The sequence below is a fragment of the Etheostoma cragini genome, chromosome 8 (genome assembly GCF_013103735.1).
Source record: "Etheostoma cragini isolate CJK2018 chromosome 8, CSU_Ecrag_1.0, whole genome shotgun sequence".
Lineage (NCBI taxonomy): Eukaryota > Metazoa > Chordata > Actinopteri > Perciformes > Percidae > Etheostoma > Etheostoma cragini.
The window spans coordinates 15,095,668-15,111,894 of NC_048414.1; the positions used below are offsets into that span (position 1 = coordinate 15,095,668).

Here is a 16,227-nt window from a genome sequence, read left to right on the forward strand (position 1 = left end):
ACACACAGCCAGGGTAACTACGGAGTAAGAAACATCTCAAGGACCTGGAGGGGCCTAGCCAGTCTCCAGACCTGAACCCAATAAAAAAATCTTTGGAGAGAGTGACAGTCCGTATTGCCCAGCGAAAGCCCCAAAGCCTGAAGGAGTGGGCCCAAGTCCCTGCTGCAGCGTGTGCAAACCTGGTCAACAAATGCAGGAACTATGTTCTGCTTTTCTGATGCATTAAATACTTATGTCATGCAATAAAATGCAAATTATTTAAAAATCATACAATGTGATTTTGGGGATTTTTCTTTTAGATTCAGTCTCTCACAGTTGAAGTGTACATATGATTAAAAAAAATTGCCGACCTCTACATGGTTTGTAAGTAGGAAAACCTGCAAATTCAGCAGTGTTTTAAATACTATTCCCCACTGTATGTCCTCTGCACATAACTGTTGATGATGTAACTGCACACTCTCCTCATGTAATAAGGATGTTGATGACTTTGCATTGCCTAATATTGCATAATCATTTCTTTGTGACCCTTTTTACTGTGTTGGGCAATTTGCCTTCGACTGTTTTAATTTATGGCTGGGTTTTAAATCGTTATGAAACATTACGGAGGCCAAGTGATGCAAGCAATAACATGAATAATCCATTGGCAGTTCCTGTTAGACCGAAAGAGAATGAGACCTCAATCACCATTATACTTAGGGGGAGTGGAACCAGGCAGTACCAGCATTTACCGTTCCCTCTAAAAACTGAACATGCTTTGCATATTGAAGTTTTATACATTGATCTTACCAAGGATTGTGCTTGAGGGTATTCAATAATATCATTGAGCAATTCTCTGCAAATGTATAATCACTTCAATGTAATGTATTGGCCTCCAGTGTTTTTAGTAGGAATCTTCTGTATCCCCACAAAAAAATAAAATATATAATCCGTAACCCCTTAAAGACACAATTGTGAGAGTAGTAAAAGTAATACTAAAAGCTTCTGTTACACAGCTTCTCTATCAAAAATATGAACCAGAGCCAACTTATAAGCCTTTCCTTATAGTCAGATACTGTAACCGTTGCTCGTTAGCTTACAACCCCGAATTGCCTAATGTGCTAATCTTTTGAAACTACTGCTAGGTTTCTACTGGCTTCTCAAAAATCAAACTTTAGATGTAAGTTATAAAACATGTGCAGTCTAAGAATACAGAATTGTGTCGCCCCACTCACTGCACACTTTGTAATTTCTCAGGTTCTCAACAGCTTCTTAGAATAGAGACCATTTTAAATTCCTCATGCAGCACAATTGCCTATTCCAGGCACGGCTGTCAATCTGCCTATGAAATGAAGAGCCAGAGGCTACTGACCCAGACACATCAGCTTTTTTTCAGCCATTTCTGAAGTCTTCCCATTCACACATTCATTTCTTATTTTTAGCTTGCTGCTGCCTTCTAGGACATGGCTCGTGCTCTGTCGTAGTGTGGAGTGAGTGGGCAACAAGAACAGTTTCTGCGAAGTGGTTATCATTACTGGTGCAAAGGCTTAACAAGAATAGGAAACTGTGAATTGAGCATTGAGGAATTTCAGTCAAATAATTTAATAACACCATAATTAATTTGCCTTATTACAAACACTTGTAAGTATTTCCTTTTTGTACAAAATACTAGGGGTAATATGCAGCCCAAAATACTGTATATTTACTCAACACAACAACAAGTAATTCCAATCCATATTATATACTTTAGAGCAGTGTCCAATTTAAAATTCTGCAACTTTTTCCCAATTTAACCTAATTACAAGCATACATATTTTAGAGATACTAAATGTTGCTTTACATACACCATTGGAAATGCTTTTTGATCAAATATTTACTTCATTCGATATATACTTCAGTGTCTGTACTGGATTTTGAGTAATACATTCACGTGAAAGATATGATTCTGTGTTACAATCACCCATTTTCTCATATCAATTGTGCAAATGTTTTGCTAAACCTGTCGGGCAGCAAATTTCATGACACTAGCTGGCTTGGTTGAAAACAAACTGCTCGCGAGGAAATTGTTCCAGTGACAGGAAAACATGCTCATATTGGTAAAGTTACTGAAATTACTTCAATGCTATTACAATGTACAGTAAACAATTCTTTGACAACTCCCATAGCAGACTATATGAAACCAAAGCCTCATGTTAACGTTTTAAGGTAGAGAAAGTGCATCCTTTTACAGACGTCCAAAAATAATAAATAATGATCATATTTTTATGTTTTAAGTATTCTTAATGAACATTTGTTTTGTTTAAAAACAATGTGAAACATACATAAACATGATGAAAATAACCCTTTTCCATGGTATACTGCACTGACAAAAACTCTAGTACAAAACCTGTATGCAAAATTATAAACTATTAAAATAACCTTGATAACATACATACATAGTACATATGTAAGTACCCTGCTGCATTCATCTTCCCCCAAAGTCCTTTTTCCAAGACAATTGTACAAAATGATTGTAGGTTCCTTCTAAAAAGTGTCTGTGCATCTTCCCCCAGGGCGAGAAAGCATGTGCGACCTGATTGTTTGTTCATTGGACAGATATGTACCAACATTGGCTTCACTAAGAATATAAAATAGAACCTGTTCAACAGATTACCCTTCCCCCTTTCCAATCTTGATATGCAGTTTGTGAACCGATAAGGGTTCAGAGCTGACCTGAGTCTGTTTGTCATCCAGCTCACGGTCTTCACCGGAGTGTCTTACATTTAAATATTCACTTCCAGGGAGAAATGAAGACACTAATCATGATATCAGTGATATAAAGAGTGCTGTCCTGGTCATCTTTTCCGTGCAGCATCTTGTTGAACTGACATGATGCTCTGTTTTAACTTCTTTGTAAACAGGTGACTGGCTCTGCCACAGTAGGTGTTTGTGGTTGCCTGTAGCGACGCTTCCAGTGGTTGAAGCAGTGAGGTTTCCATGTCCTCACCGAATGTGTACTGTGACGAAGAGAAAAGTGTGCAGTTATTATATTTATGATTTCAGAATAAAGAGTAGATTTTATTACAGCTTTTTACATCTGGTTGTGTCTTTTATTAAGCCCTTCTCATAATCCTGAAATTACTCAAGAAAGACAGAAAAAACATTTTTTTCCTTTATCTTTTTATAAAATCAAGCCGAGGTAGGTGCTTTTATGCCAGTTGCCTGCTGTGACAGCCATGATCGTAAATGTAACAACTGCATTCAAATCACGAGAATTAAGTGCCACATTTATCACTGTCACTTCAAGACAATTCCATTCTGGATTTGATTCATAACTGTCAATTCAAAGTGTGTTTGGATGATGAATATCTGTTACCACAACTATACAAGAATGGACTCAGTAGGGCGTAACAGCATTGGTGAATTCTAACAGCTGCAGCATTCTAGATATGCTTCATTATTGGATGCTTTTGTGTCACCAAGTGAACCCGCAAAGATAAAAACGTCAAGCTCTTCAGCCAGTTAATATAAGCAACCAAAGTGTTTGTCACATACAGTGTGTAAATAAGGATGCAGGCCTGTTGTTTCTGTATAGAGGTGCACCATTCATTTACTGCTTTAGTAAATAAGAAGAAATCACAATTTTACAGCATCTCATTTGACTCCAGTTTGGCCAAGCACTAGGTAACTCGAAGCACACTTTCTTTATTATCTTTCTTATACTGCATCAGGCAATAAAACACCATTAACAGCCTCCTATCGATTTTAATGTGGATGCTGCTGGTGCGTTGTCCACACAGCCATCATGATGTCTCAAACTAGCATCAGCACTAAACCTTTTACAACTCTTCTGTGGGCATGGCTGCGTAATGGTAGTGCCCTTTATTACAAGCTCCTCAGCTGGCTGGGAGAGCCTGCCTTGGGACCAGAGCTGACTAAGGAGCTCTTGGTGGGATGGAAATGAGAGTTTCCTCCAGAATTGCCTGCTCCAGGCTTTAGGATGCTGTCCTCAAAGGACTGAGTTGGAACAAAGTGGGAGGGGGCCTGAGGAGCTGGAGCAACAGGAAGCACTGATAAAAGCTTTGACAAAATATCACAAAGCTTATGACAACAAAGGATGAAATGCTGTTCAGTAAGACCGGGCTTTTTTTCTAATGAGCTAATTTTACAACAAAGCCCTGTATCTTACGGTTATCTACCTAATACAAGACACATGTTATGATGATTACTAATGACAAACCACAGGACTCCTCCGCCTCCTGAAATCAGAAGTCTGGTATGTGCTGTCTGGGATGCTGTATGTGTGTTTGTGCTGTCGGAGAGACTGAGTGCCCCATAATGAAGCCCGCTCGTTTACTTAATGGCTGAGAACATTGCCCGCACTGATAGTGGCCAGGCCGAGCCCTGCTGAGGTAATGGATGGAGACCAGCTAATGAAGCTTCCCTTACTCTCCTGATTGCTGCCTGCATGTTGACCGGTGCGCTGAAATCAACAAGAGCAGATCGAAGGCGAGCCGCCAGCGCAGCAGTGAGAGAGCTCTCCGGCTGGATTGCTCGCTCGTTGATGACGGATGTGTAGTGGACTTTTAAGCTATAAAAACTGAAATTAATAAATTCTTCTTTTTCTTATTCAAAGTTCTGCATTCTTTTTGTAGTAACAGTAATGCACTGGCAGTGCTCTGCAGGACATCATACCAGCTTAAGGATGCTACAATTCTGAAAATGTTTAGACTTTACAGTATGTGTAAAGAGACAGCCAGAACTCACCAGCTGTTCCAAACAGGCCTCATACAAACCCAAGAGGAGGATATTTAAAGGATGAGGATTGTGATTAGATATCTTTCTTATTATCAACAACAATAGATTGCTCACACTAACAAATACTGTCTGGATCCCAATTCTGAAATAGTTTATCCATCTGTGCCATTGACAACTTTACTTGTGGTTAAAAAACTTTTAAAAGCACATCAATTGGCAACACAGTTTCACTAGCTGACATGTTTCTTCACTTAGTAACTCTAGTTCTTCACTTGATTTTAGTCTTTCAGATGCAAACATTTAAAGCAACCATCCCAGTGGTCAAAGTAGGGTGGGCGGATTTGTCTGGTTTGGAGCCAAGACAGGATGACGGAAATGTTTAACAGGCTATTGATTAGGGACAGGTGGAAGGAAGCGTCTATGAGAGGAAAGCAATGGCCTGGAGTGCCTATTGATAATGTAATGACAAGAAACTGCCCACTGAAGAAACAGGAGACACCAGAAAGAAAGTCAATAAAAATGATTGCTCCTTAGTAAATAAACTAAATAAACAAAGCCTTTTCAAACTTCACTACTGCATACATTAAGTTATCCTGTTAGCTGTGTCTGGAACTCTCAACATTTTGGGATGAATAAATATACTCCATTCAGGAATCTTTTACAAGACATAGAGATTGTTAACACATATTTGTTTCTGTTTAACTGTAGGGGCTCAGAGGAACCACAGACTTCTAGTTAGAGAGGCTGTCTCTACCTTTTGGATGGCCTCGTAGACAGCTCGAAATGCAGGCTGCTTGTCATCATGGTAAACTCCCCTGTTACCATGGAGAATGAAGACACCTTCTTGATCAGCCTGTTGACAGTTGCTGCCATAGATACAGTGATCTGGACGGTAGTTCCACTGGCAGGGGAACACATATAGGCTTTCTGTAACATAGCAAGAGATAAGTTTGGATTGATTAGGATGGTGAATAACTGGGTTACAAACTAGGGCTGTTGGAACAAACTCCGGCAGTCAAATATAATAAAAAAAATAAAAAATAAATCAATCAATCAATACTATTCAAATGTGATTTTTTTATAAACAGGTTGGCTAACATTAGCCTATCTCACTCTTCTCATGTCACGTCTGATGAACAATAAGTTACGAGAGTGAGAAACATAAGGCATTGGGAGCTAACGTTACGTACCGAGTAACGTTAGTCCCGGGGGAGTGACAGGCCGTGGTTGGAAATCGAAACAAGGGAAATAGTTTTAACATGACTTTAAAATGGACATGCACGAGCCAAAATAATTGTTAGCAATAGTTAGCTCATTCTGGTTTCTTAAGTGCGTTGCAAGTTATAGGAGCTTAGCTGGGAGCTTCATGAAGACACCTAAAGTCTATGTTAGCTGCTCTACAGCTTTCAGAGTTTAATTCCACGTGATATATTAGCTTCTAACAGCTGTATTGTCAGTAATGTGACAATCTGGAAGAAACAGGTTGCTTTTCAATTACTAAAATAGCAATGGCACTACCGTTTAGCTTAGTTATCAATGCCGCTAGCATCGTAGCATGTATATGTGACAGCACAAACCTGGATTATGGTGAAATATGATATTAAGAAGGTCCTGGTCACCCCAGGTGATATTGAGTTTATACTTCTGGAGAAGGGGCATCAGAATTTCCTCCCACTTCAGTGCAAGTATTGTCATGTCATTCTAGAAGATAAAATTACAGTAATCAAAAGAGCATTTATATCATTTTGCATCAGGAAATCATAACTCTGCAATTCTGAAAAAACAATTCCTTTTGTCAAAACTTCCCATCAAGTCAAATAACAATTTTTTTGAAATTACAAGAGCGACCTCCGCTGGTCAATCTTGGTGCTACAGCTACTAATAATAATTTCATAATAATACCAATTTCAGACGTGGACATAATACAACTCACATTTTAGATGTTTCAAATCTGCTTAGTACTTCTTGCCATTATAGGTGAGCACTTAACCTTAGTTTTAATGTCACAATGGCTACCATGCTACACTGGTTATATATTAAATTGGCAACGGTACTTAGCAACAGCTGAAAGAAGTTATCATGCTGCAAAACACTTGCAAGAAGAAGATATTCTACCTGCACGTTACCTTAAAGGATTTCTCCCTGAGGCGCGTCATGTTCATGAGCATGACCCCTGAGTTGATTCCCGTCTTGCCATAGTAAGGATGGCGGGCAAAACGGTTGTACCAGCCAATGCGTGGCTCCTCGTGCTCTGGAGCCATGCCTGCTATGTGGCTCGATTTGAACTGAGCAAAAAGGGCCCAGATGTCCTCTACTGGCTGCAAAAAAATGATATCTGTGTCCACGTAGAGCAAAGAATCCACCTCCTTTAGGATCAGCTGAAAAACCGACCACAATAAAACATATGAGAACATTTTGCACATGTGTAATTGTTACAAGTTCTACACAGGAAGGATGACTTTAGACGCACTGGCAGGAAGAGCCTCTGAGAGGCACACGGTTTGAAGAGCTTCTTCCACTCCTTCACATTCTCCTTGGGAAAAGTGATGGGGTAGATGGTGAAGTTAAACTTGGTCTGAACAGTCCTGGGCCAGGAGTCCAGCTTTGAGAAAAGATAAGCACATAGAAACATTTAACCTATCGATATCCACATATTGTAAGAATTTAAGTTAAGATTTTCTTTAAAAAACGATGCATCTTAGCCTTTGGGCCCAAAAAAAATTACAACTGTGTAAAAAAGAAGGCTGTACTGTAAAAACATCCATAAATTCAGAATGGCAGACTGTTTGTCAAACATGCCATGAGTTTACTTTGTACATTTGTGCAATAGTTACAAGAATGCTTTCTTAATGGGATTCTGTATGCCAGTTGACAACACAGATGTAATTATAACAAGGCCATTGCTTTAGTTAACTTTACATCAGAAAATGAATTCAAAACTACAGTACATAAAAATTCTGGTGTTGTTGGGAAGACACTTACAGCATTTCTGAAGTGGTCATGTAGATCATCCTCAGCAAAGATGTAAAAGTGCAGAGGCTTTTTGCTGAGGAGAACAGCAGACTTCAACATGGTAAGAGTCTCCTCTAGCCTGGGGCCACAGGCCACCACAGCCAGGTGACTTCTTTCATTACTATGTTCCTTGAGTGCAGAAACAGACCTCTCTCTAAGAGCCAAGACAAAGTAAAAATGAATCAGTAATTAATCCCAGTTGTTATTGGTACAACAGCACGGATACAAAAGTGCAGGGGGCTCTAGTTATCACCCAAATCTGCATCTCATGATGTTATTAAACTGTAAAAAGACAGATTCGTGAAAAGCCCCAAGAAAAACTAAACATACTACTCCACCTATAAACATTTTGTGTAGAATTAGAAATAAAAAAAGTACAATAGGCATCTCAGGTAAAAATGTAGAAGTATTTGTATTTCAAAATACTACAGCCTCTATCCATGATGATCATAATGGCTTTACACCAACAACTCAAAGTGTTGTCGCTAAGGTGTCAACATGTTTGATTTCTGAGAACTACTTGTACTGTGACTTCAAAAACTCAAGAGTTGCTAGTTTCAATGTATGAGTGCAGGAACAGAGCATTTGAGCTCTGAACTATGAACCTAGGAAGTAGGTGAAAGTTGTGAGTTATAAAGAACAGTGGGATCTATTTATTCAGATGCACACAAAATCTGTCATACCTAAGAGATGATTCCAATAAGCAGTTCACTCCACAAACATCAGCAGGTAGTCTCCGATATGGATTCCAGTAAGAAACTGAGAGTGATTTACACCTGACAGAATAAAAACATGATCTTTTGCATCCTCAACGTTAATTCTCTCTGACATCAGACATGTTTTGGTATTAGATCTGCATTTAAGAGTTAGTTGTTTAACAGGTGGCCGTCTTTTAAATCAAGCCAAAAGCTAACGAGGCACAGAATTAGCTAGCTAGAGAGCTAGTTGGGGAGCAGAAACGTTAATGGTAAATCAATTATCTCGTAGGATAGCTGACAGGTGTAGCTTCTAGAGTTATACAAGAAAGTCATTAGTAATATGTAACACATAAGGTTATACCGTGGGTGTAAAAAAGCACAATGAATACGCTGATTATATTTTCAATTAAATTATTATCAGCCTGATAACCCAGCTAAATTAACCGGGTAGCGTTAGAGTTACGTGTTGACGTCATTTAGCATCTCAGTTAACTAGCGTTTCGACTGCAACGTTAACGTTATTATTTTAGTCCAATTTAACAGTCACGTTAGCTTCAGAGCAACTGCAAATGTATGTTAAGCAAGCCATTAGCTAAGTTAGCTACTAATGTGATCAGTAATTGAATTAAATTAACGCTAGCCAAATTACCTGTCAAGCTCTTCTTCGCGGTGTGGAAGGCCTGTCAGTCCTGGATTTTTCCTGAGAAGGTGCCCATAGTCATGACTGCGCTTGTCGGTTATCTCCTGTTCTTTCAGGTTCCAGTCGTCTCTGTCCTCCAAGGTGGAGGCGAGTTGGTTGAACACATACAACAACGACAGGAAGGTGAAGACCATGCACAGGAGAAATGCTTGAAAATAGCATCGCATTTTGCGTTTCAAGTTTTATGCGCTAACGGAACATGTTTGTTGGTCTCAGCTAGCTACCATCTGTTGTGCTACCAGCTAACAATCTGTCCATAGACAGTTAAATTAAGACCGAAGCTAGAATCAAATAGCACAGTTGGTGTTTACAATTTTCCGCCCCACCCACATCGGTTATAGGGCCCGAGCACTGAAGTGCTAGGGCACTAACGGTGTCCTAGCACGAAGTGCAAGGAACCTATCGTTTTGTAGGGATTCATTTCTAATATTCCGGACCGGCGCTGTCATTTTGGAGGGCTTTAGCATGTAGAAAAACTAATAAAAACTTGCACACATGTCAGACCTATGAAACATGACAGAATTCTGCATTGATTGGTCTGGGCGATGACAGGGTGCTCCATAGCGCCCCCTAATGTGCACCTTGGGTTCGACAAAAGTATTATTTCATCATTCAAACTTTCAGGGAGGCCTTAAGTTGGACATAGTTATTCCGATCTTTACCAGATTTAAAACGCATTGTTCTATTCATTGCTGACATATTTCCAATTTACCTTCATTAGCTCCGCCCAACTGGAAGGCGGCCATTTTGAAATTATGCATTGTCATTAAAAATTCAAACAATTATCCAAAGAAAAAAATCTGCAAGTTACATAGGACCAACTTCTTGTCAGGGCTGTTAAAAGAGGAAGTTGCATATCTGGCAAAGATTTCTGATTGCCAACAAACATGACATCTGTCGGTACACGATCCGTCCTGCCAGCACAATCTTTTCTACGCATGTGCATGATGTTCGCGCATGCGCAGATGATATCACGATGAATGCGGATTTACGACACTGCACGATCCGTTCACAGAGACATTTAAAGACAGTCTGTTCGCCTCCACCGGAAACCTAAAGTTAGTTTAGCTAACCGGGAATTTAGCTAACCGCTAGCTGAGCATGTAAAATTAATGAATGAATGAAAATGACCATTTAAATATGTAACAGCTAGCGGACGGATTGGGTACAGACAGCATCCATGCCAAATTTTGATTGAATTGGCCTTCAGATGGCACTGTTAGAATTTTTATTTTTATTTTTTTCTTTCTGTCTGGGGCAGTAAAAGAGGAAGTTGTGCATCTGGCCAATATTTATTGCAGCTGCCACCAAACATGACACAGTTGTTTCGCATAGCAGCTTGAGCATCCATGCCAAATCTTGAGTGAATCAGCCATGAGATGGCACTGTTAGAATTTCTTCTTAATTTTTTTCTTTGACATATGGGAACCGTACTTTGTTTGACTTCTCCTGGGCTGTGAGTCCAATCTGCACAAAAACTTGGATATAGACTCGGTGGACCCTTGTGACAAAAAACACAATGCACAAGTTATAGAGAATCAACTTCCTGTAGTTGACTGTTGAAACAGGAACAGTTGTGTCTTGGCAAATGTTATTCCAATTTATATGAAACTTAGAATGTGTGGTCTACATGTGACATTGAGCCGCCCCCTATAGACCACGCCCCTTTCATAACTTGCAGGTTAACCACCACTAGGTAAAAAGATCACTCAAGATATGTACGAGAGTTGGGGAAGTCTCCTGGTGAGTTGCTATTATTTAGCAACGCAGAAGTGCCAGCGCAGAAATGCATACAATAATGACTTTTTTACTGTCAGTGTATAGCACCTGGTGAAAGTCAACGTTTTCTTTCTACCTAGTGACAGTGATTATGTTGTTAGTTCAGATTAGTACTGGTAAACTTATCTAGATCTAGGAATAGAAGGCATCATGCTCTCTCCTTTTTATTTGATAAAAACAGAATTTAAAAATACATCCATTTGGAAGCTTTTTAAGTAAAGAGCAGATTGGGTCACACGCAGACAGAAGCACACACACAGATGCACACACACACGGATAGCTGCAGCAAAATCAATCTTTGGCTTTGCAGTGTCTGATTGTCACGCTAATGCATCGCTGCAAAGATTAGCATCTGCCAGTATCCCCGACCTGCGAGGAGGCGAGGGCCCGTTCATCGCTGCTTGCAGCGTTTATATTGACCACAACCAGACCAACCAGACCAATGCTGGGTAAAAGTCACATCACAGAATGATCAGCAATTTATACTTTTAAGTATTAAATGTAAAATTGATGGATGTGTAAAGTCAAAATCAGTTTAATTTTGTGATAACTGTTATTTAACCTACAACCATGCATTTGTTTTATATAATTGAGCACATATGTAGTTTTATTTAGTTTAGTGGTGAGTAAAAAGTACAAAGGTTTCCCTCTGAAATGCTGGGGTATAAGTTAGACAAAAGACTTGTTTGCCTTACAACAAGTGTAAAGCAAACAGTGCAGTGAAGTGTGTAACTCATAGTAGTGAGTGTAACACTATGTGTGTAACTTAAGTTAAATACCAAATCAAATGCCTTTTCACGTCTTGCCTTCATGGAACATATCAGTCATGATGAGAAAAAAGGTTGTTAACACATTCAAAAAAACAAGCTATTAGTTGTGGAGATGCTATAGAAAATCATTGAGGAAAATTGTATTGTTTTACAAACTATTCCAGTTTGTATTGAAAAATGGAAAACATATCCAAATATCTACAGCTTATTTTATTTAACATTATTTTACAATATAAACCATTCTATAGATTAAATCATGCAACCAAGTGAATGAGAAGCATACTTAGAATAATCATTCAATATTTTTTCTTACATGTTACAGTTAAAAAATGATTGCATCCAGTGGTATAAAATGAGAGCCAGATAAGGCTATTAACCAACAGCGTTATGGTTTACTGATAATGGCAAAGTGGAAATAATGCTAAAAAAAAAGATTGTTATGAACACAGGATGCCATTAAGTGCAAATAATGATAACAAAATTCAACGATACACTACAATTCTGAGATGACTTCTTCCTATTTTCTTTCATAATGAGTCATTTATTCTGTGCAGCAAAAACCAGCTCAGTGTGACGCTAACACAGAGGTGTTAAAAACACAAGCAACCACAACATGTGGCACAGTTCCACTGACATTCAGGATTTAATGCTACGGTTACTTTGTCAGTTCATCGTGATGGATCTTCCTGCAACAGTTCTTTGAGTTGAGCATACAGCTTATGTCCTGACTCCTGAATTCTTTATCATCATGGGAAGGCAGTGGAAATACAGTCCCAAAGGAAGCGAATGCTATCATATCAGCATGTATAGGATTATTAATGCATGTTCAAAATTAATCTCTAGTCAAGGCTGTTGAGAGTGCAGAAGAATGGGTTGTGCTGCCTGGGAGTGTGAAGGTTAGTGAGTCTCTCCATTAACCGGCGATTCTTCCACGCGGGGCGAAGAGCACCTGGAGACCCCTCGTTCAGTGTTATCAGAGCTCGAGCCACTTTGGCTGTGTGGGTCTGCTGAGGCAGCACTTGTTGAAGTGGACGTGGGTTTGACCTTCTCCTTAAAGTCTGTGATTATTACAGTCAGGTCTCCAACTGTGACCTCTAGATGCTGGGCGCTGCTCCTGTCTATGTTTTTTAACCTGGGCCTGGTGAGGAGACAAACACAGATAAACAAACGAATTTGAAAACTGCTTGGCTGATGCTAAATATTTTAGGGATGGCAAAGACCAGCAAAAATATCAAAAACCATTGAATATGAATAGCTATTCTGCCATTTCATTTGAAAACATGAATTCATTACCTCGTCTTTTTATAGCTTTTCTTTTTTAGTGTTAGTTCTTTATCACTCTTGTCTTTCTCTGATTTTTCTTTCTTCTCCTTTTTGGGGAGTGTGGGTGGTGCAAACTGCTGATTTGTTTGCTGTGCAACCAGCTGAGAAACAGGTCGTGGTTTTCTGAAAAAAAACAAAAAAAAGGTTATTAGCATTATAGCTACATGTATATTACTGTAAGTAGAGTGAGCATGTGGTTTGCACAACCTTATCTAACAGAATTCTGTGAAATGAACACTGCCCCTCAACTCAAAATCTGTGGCAGTTTCACGGGGGCGCAAAAAATGTTTTCCGGTCTTTGACCCATCCACCACCCCCAACCAACCTCCTTATGCAGATTTTCGGGCTTTCAGACTACTTGCTACCATAGTCGTCCTAATGCTACATCATCTTCTCATTGACGTTACATTGCCATTGTTTTCCGTGGTGGCCACACAGACTTTTTTACACATTGCGTGCCACCATCACATAATGCGGTGTGAACACTTTGTGATCATTTCACTTTTTCATTCTGTGAGACCAGGCTGGGTTTGCACTACTGAACTGTGTAACTATTCAATATTACCAGGTGGAGCAGGGGGGCTTCAACAATTCTTAAATTGGAAAATCCTGGCTGAATGTTAACTCTCCAAAACTCTTAACGTTGAAGGATAGGTTTCAAAATTGTTCAAGGCCATCTTAAAATAGTAATCAGCTTCCCAGATGTGCACTGAAACTTGCTTGCTGTAATCCTTCCTCCTGGCCGTGAAGAGATCTGCTCCGAGGCCAATTCCAATGTAAGTGATGGAGAACAAAATCCACAGTCCTCTTTCTGTGTTAAATTAAAACTAAACTAAGGTTGATCTGAAGTTAAGATGAGGTTGCATAAGTGGGGGTGCCTTCACAGACCTAACTCTTTGCCACCTGCTGGCAGTGAGTTACCTTTTCCTCTATTTAATACACCTTTCCTGGATGGGCTTTGATATAGTCATAATTTTTTGAATGATTATGATACCCGATATGATCTATCCTGAGGGGGGTTACTCTCATCTAGTCTATATGCACAACATTTCACTTCCGGGATTGCTCCGTGCTGCCAGAAATTCCGCCTGATGTCCCTCACTTAGGCCAGATATCCTTTGCCTTGGGCTTTCTTTGGGTTGGCATTCATAACTCTGGTAGATTATGAAGAATATGGTTAACTGCTCCTCAGATCTCTGCAGGGTAAATCCAGACAGCTAGCTAGACTATTTGTCCAATCTAAGTTTTCTGTTGCACGACTAAAACAACCTTTGAACATGTTCCACCAAAACAAGTTCTTTCCCGAGGCTATTTTGCAGTTGCTCCGTACAAAGGTTAGTACCACCCAAGACGACTGCGAATGGTTTAAAGAAATTCGAAAAACCAGAGCACGTTTTTTATTTTATTTTAGAACGCGATGTAGACTCTCCAGACCTTTCTCCGCATAACTGTGAAGGACATTCTGGCAAAGCAACACTACTCTCATAACTCGATTTCCAGTTCACTAGATCCCCTAGCTAAAACTGATGTAGTCTAATACCTGCCCTGCAATACACCCAACCTGTATCATGTTCCGTTTTTAAAGATGTGTTGACTCAACTCTATGGTAATATTGGAGGCTGTGGATTGTGATCGTTAATTGTTGTAGTTTTTACACAGATGTTTTCTATTCAGTCAAGTGTTGAGCTGGATTTACTGCATTTAACCTCCACATTGACTTATTCATTTTCCAAGTTTTCAAAGGCTTCTCCCCCTGACTACTCTCAAAAATCCACAAAGTTCAACCACAACAACAACAACTACTACTACTACTACTACTACTACTACTACTACTACTACTACTACAACAAAAAACAACATTAAACCCATCATGAAGATTAGATTTATTGCAGGGCTGTTGATGATAGATGTACCTTAAAAGTATACTTTTATATCGTACAATTACAATAGTGCTGCAGTGCTTTGTTCCTTAAAAAAATAACAGCTGCAGTTATTCTTACCGGGTTGACGTCCCCTTCCTGACATCACACATCGTGCACTTGAACGCCTCAGCGGTGTTCCTGAACGTGCAGACGCTACAGTCCCAGTACCCATCGTCGGCGGAGGGCTTCGATTGCCGCTTTGGCCTTCAGACAAAAACAAAACAAAACCACTGTGATAACGCCACAATTCAAATGAGCGCAATGATTTCACGGTTGTGAAATGATTTTCACAAAGACACCGCTCTAAAGTTCTTTTCTGCTTAGAAGTCAGTCTTTGAGGACAAGGGAGCTTTCAGCTCACACAGGCAGTTGCCCCGTATTCAACCAGCAGCGAGCCGCCATGAACACTTCTGTAAAACAGCTCCATCCATTGACCGAGCTTTCTATCTCAAACGGCCCGATAAAGTATTTTTTCATAGAAACTAGCGACAGTTTTACCTTGTAGGGCTTTTCTTGTCTCCCATTTTACGAAACTTCGACTCACTGGAGTTAAAAATGATCTATGTTACAGGTGAACGTAACGTATTTATCTGCTATTCAGCTGTCGTGGAAACTCCTGTCGAATGGCGGTCACGTGACACGGGTTCACCCAATCACCTTTAATGTAATCACAACAGAGGCAGAAATAAATGTGATACATTGATGAAAGGCGCTTTGTACATTTTGCAACGTGGTAAGAGGAAGGTGTACGCACGCTTTAATGAGGATTTGGGAAGTAGAAAATTATACTTAACTGTTTATAAATCTGCACTTCAAAACACTGACACATTAGGGTTTTGTGAGCTGTTTTTTGGTTGTTTGTTTGAAGACTTGATAAAGTTTTACTTGCCTACAACAATTTGTAAGAGGTAAGTGAGACTACTTTACCTGTGGGGGTATTTTCATTTTTAAGATAAAGTTAACCTCATTGGCAACCGATGAGGTTAACCTTATCTTAAAATGGAAACTGAACAGTCACAACAGCAAAAAGAATAACAGATGCATGTGACCTTAAAAACTTAAATCACTATCTTAATTCTGACCAACGGTGTGAAGCTTGAAAACAAAAAAATTAAAAGGTATACACACACCATACATCAAGTGAAAAAAATCTATTGTTACACAAATAATCACACACAATGTGGGGAAATAATAAAATTGAAGTAAAAAATGTATCTGAATTACATTATATCTTTATTCTTATTTTATATTTAATTTGTTTATTTGACAGCCAATTTTAGATACATTTAACAGTTAAGACTTCATATAGC

At 39.3% G+C, this 16,227-nt stretch overlaps 2 protein-coding genes across 4 annotated transcripts; both read right to left on the reverse strand.

The window, feature by feature from the left end:
- Nucleotides 1-1,562: 1,562 nt before the first annotated feature.
- On the reverse strand, nucleotides 1,563-9,429 carry LOC117949438 (glucoside xylosyltransferase 1-like). 3 transcript variants are annotated; one of them, XM_034879737.1, is made up of 8 exons: nucleotides 9,073-9,429; nucleotides 8,409-8,501; nucleotides 7,696-7,879; nucleotides 7,184-7,315; nucleotides 6,840-7,031; nucleotides 6,291-6,414; nucleotides 5,468-5,640; nucleotides 1,563-2,972 (listed from the first exon to the last, which is right to left on the reverse strand). In XM_034879737.1, the coding sequence occupies exons 1-8, from the start codon at nucleotides 9,288-9,290 to the stop codon at nucleotides 2,811-2,813; spliced, it is 1,278 nt and encodes a 425-aa protein (XP_034735628.1). In that variant the 5' UTR covers nucleotides 9,291-9,429; the 3' UTR covers nucleotides 1,563-2,810. The 3 variants fall into 3 exon arrangements, with proteins under 3 accessions (XP_034735628.1, XP_034735627.1, XP_034735629.1); XM_034879736.1 differs by having other exon boundaries at nucleotides 6,840-7,091; nucleotides 9,073-9,417; XM_034879738.1 differs by lacking the exon at nucleotides 8,409-8,501 and having other exon boundaries at nucleotides 6,840-7,091; nucleotides 9,073-9,415.
- Nucleotides 9,430-12,197: 2,768 nt separating this feature from the next.
- On the reverse strand, nucleotides 12,198-15,650 carry LOC117949460 (YY1-associated factor 2-like). Its single transcript, XM_034879767.1, has 4 exons — nucleotides 15,416-15,650; nucleotides 14,996-15,121; nucleotides 12,966-13,118; nucleotides 12,198-12,810 (listed from the first exon to the last, which is right to left on the reverse strand). Exons 1-4 carry the CDS (start codon nucleotides 15,439-15,441, stop codon nucleotides 12,570-12,572), a joined length of 546 nt encoding a protein of 181 aa, XP_034735658.1. The 5' UTR covers nucleotides 15,442-15,650; the 3' UTR covers nucleotides 12,198-12,569.
- Between the last annotated feature and the right edge of the window lie 577 nt (nucleotides 15,651-16,227).

Coding starts and splice junctions, on each gene's coding strand:
- LOC117949438 (XM_034879736.1), bottom strand. CDS start 9,290: ATGCGATGCTATTTTCAAGCATTTCTCCTGTGCATGGTCTTCACCTTC. Junction 7,880..8,408: donor TTATTGGAATCATCTCTTAG/GTATGACAGATT, acceptor CTTGGCTCTTAG/AGAGAGGTCTGTTTCTGCAC. Junction 2,973..5,467: donor TCTACGAGGCCATCCAAAAG/GTAGAGACAGCC, acceptor TCTTCGTCACAG/TACACATTCGGTGAGGACAT.
- LOC117949460 (XM_034879767.1), bottom strand. CDS start 15,441: ATGGGAGACAAGAAAAGCCCTACAAG. Junction 15,122..15,415: donor GACAAGAAAAGCCCTACAAG/GTAAAACTGTCG, acceptor TTTTGTCTGAAG/GCCAAAGCGGCAATCGAAGC. Junction 12,811..12,965: donor AAAAGCTATAAAAAGACGAG/GTAATGAATTCA, acceptor TCTCCTCACCAG/GCCCAGGTTAAAAAACATAG.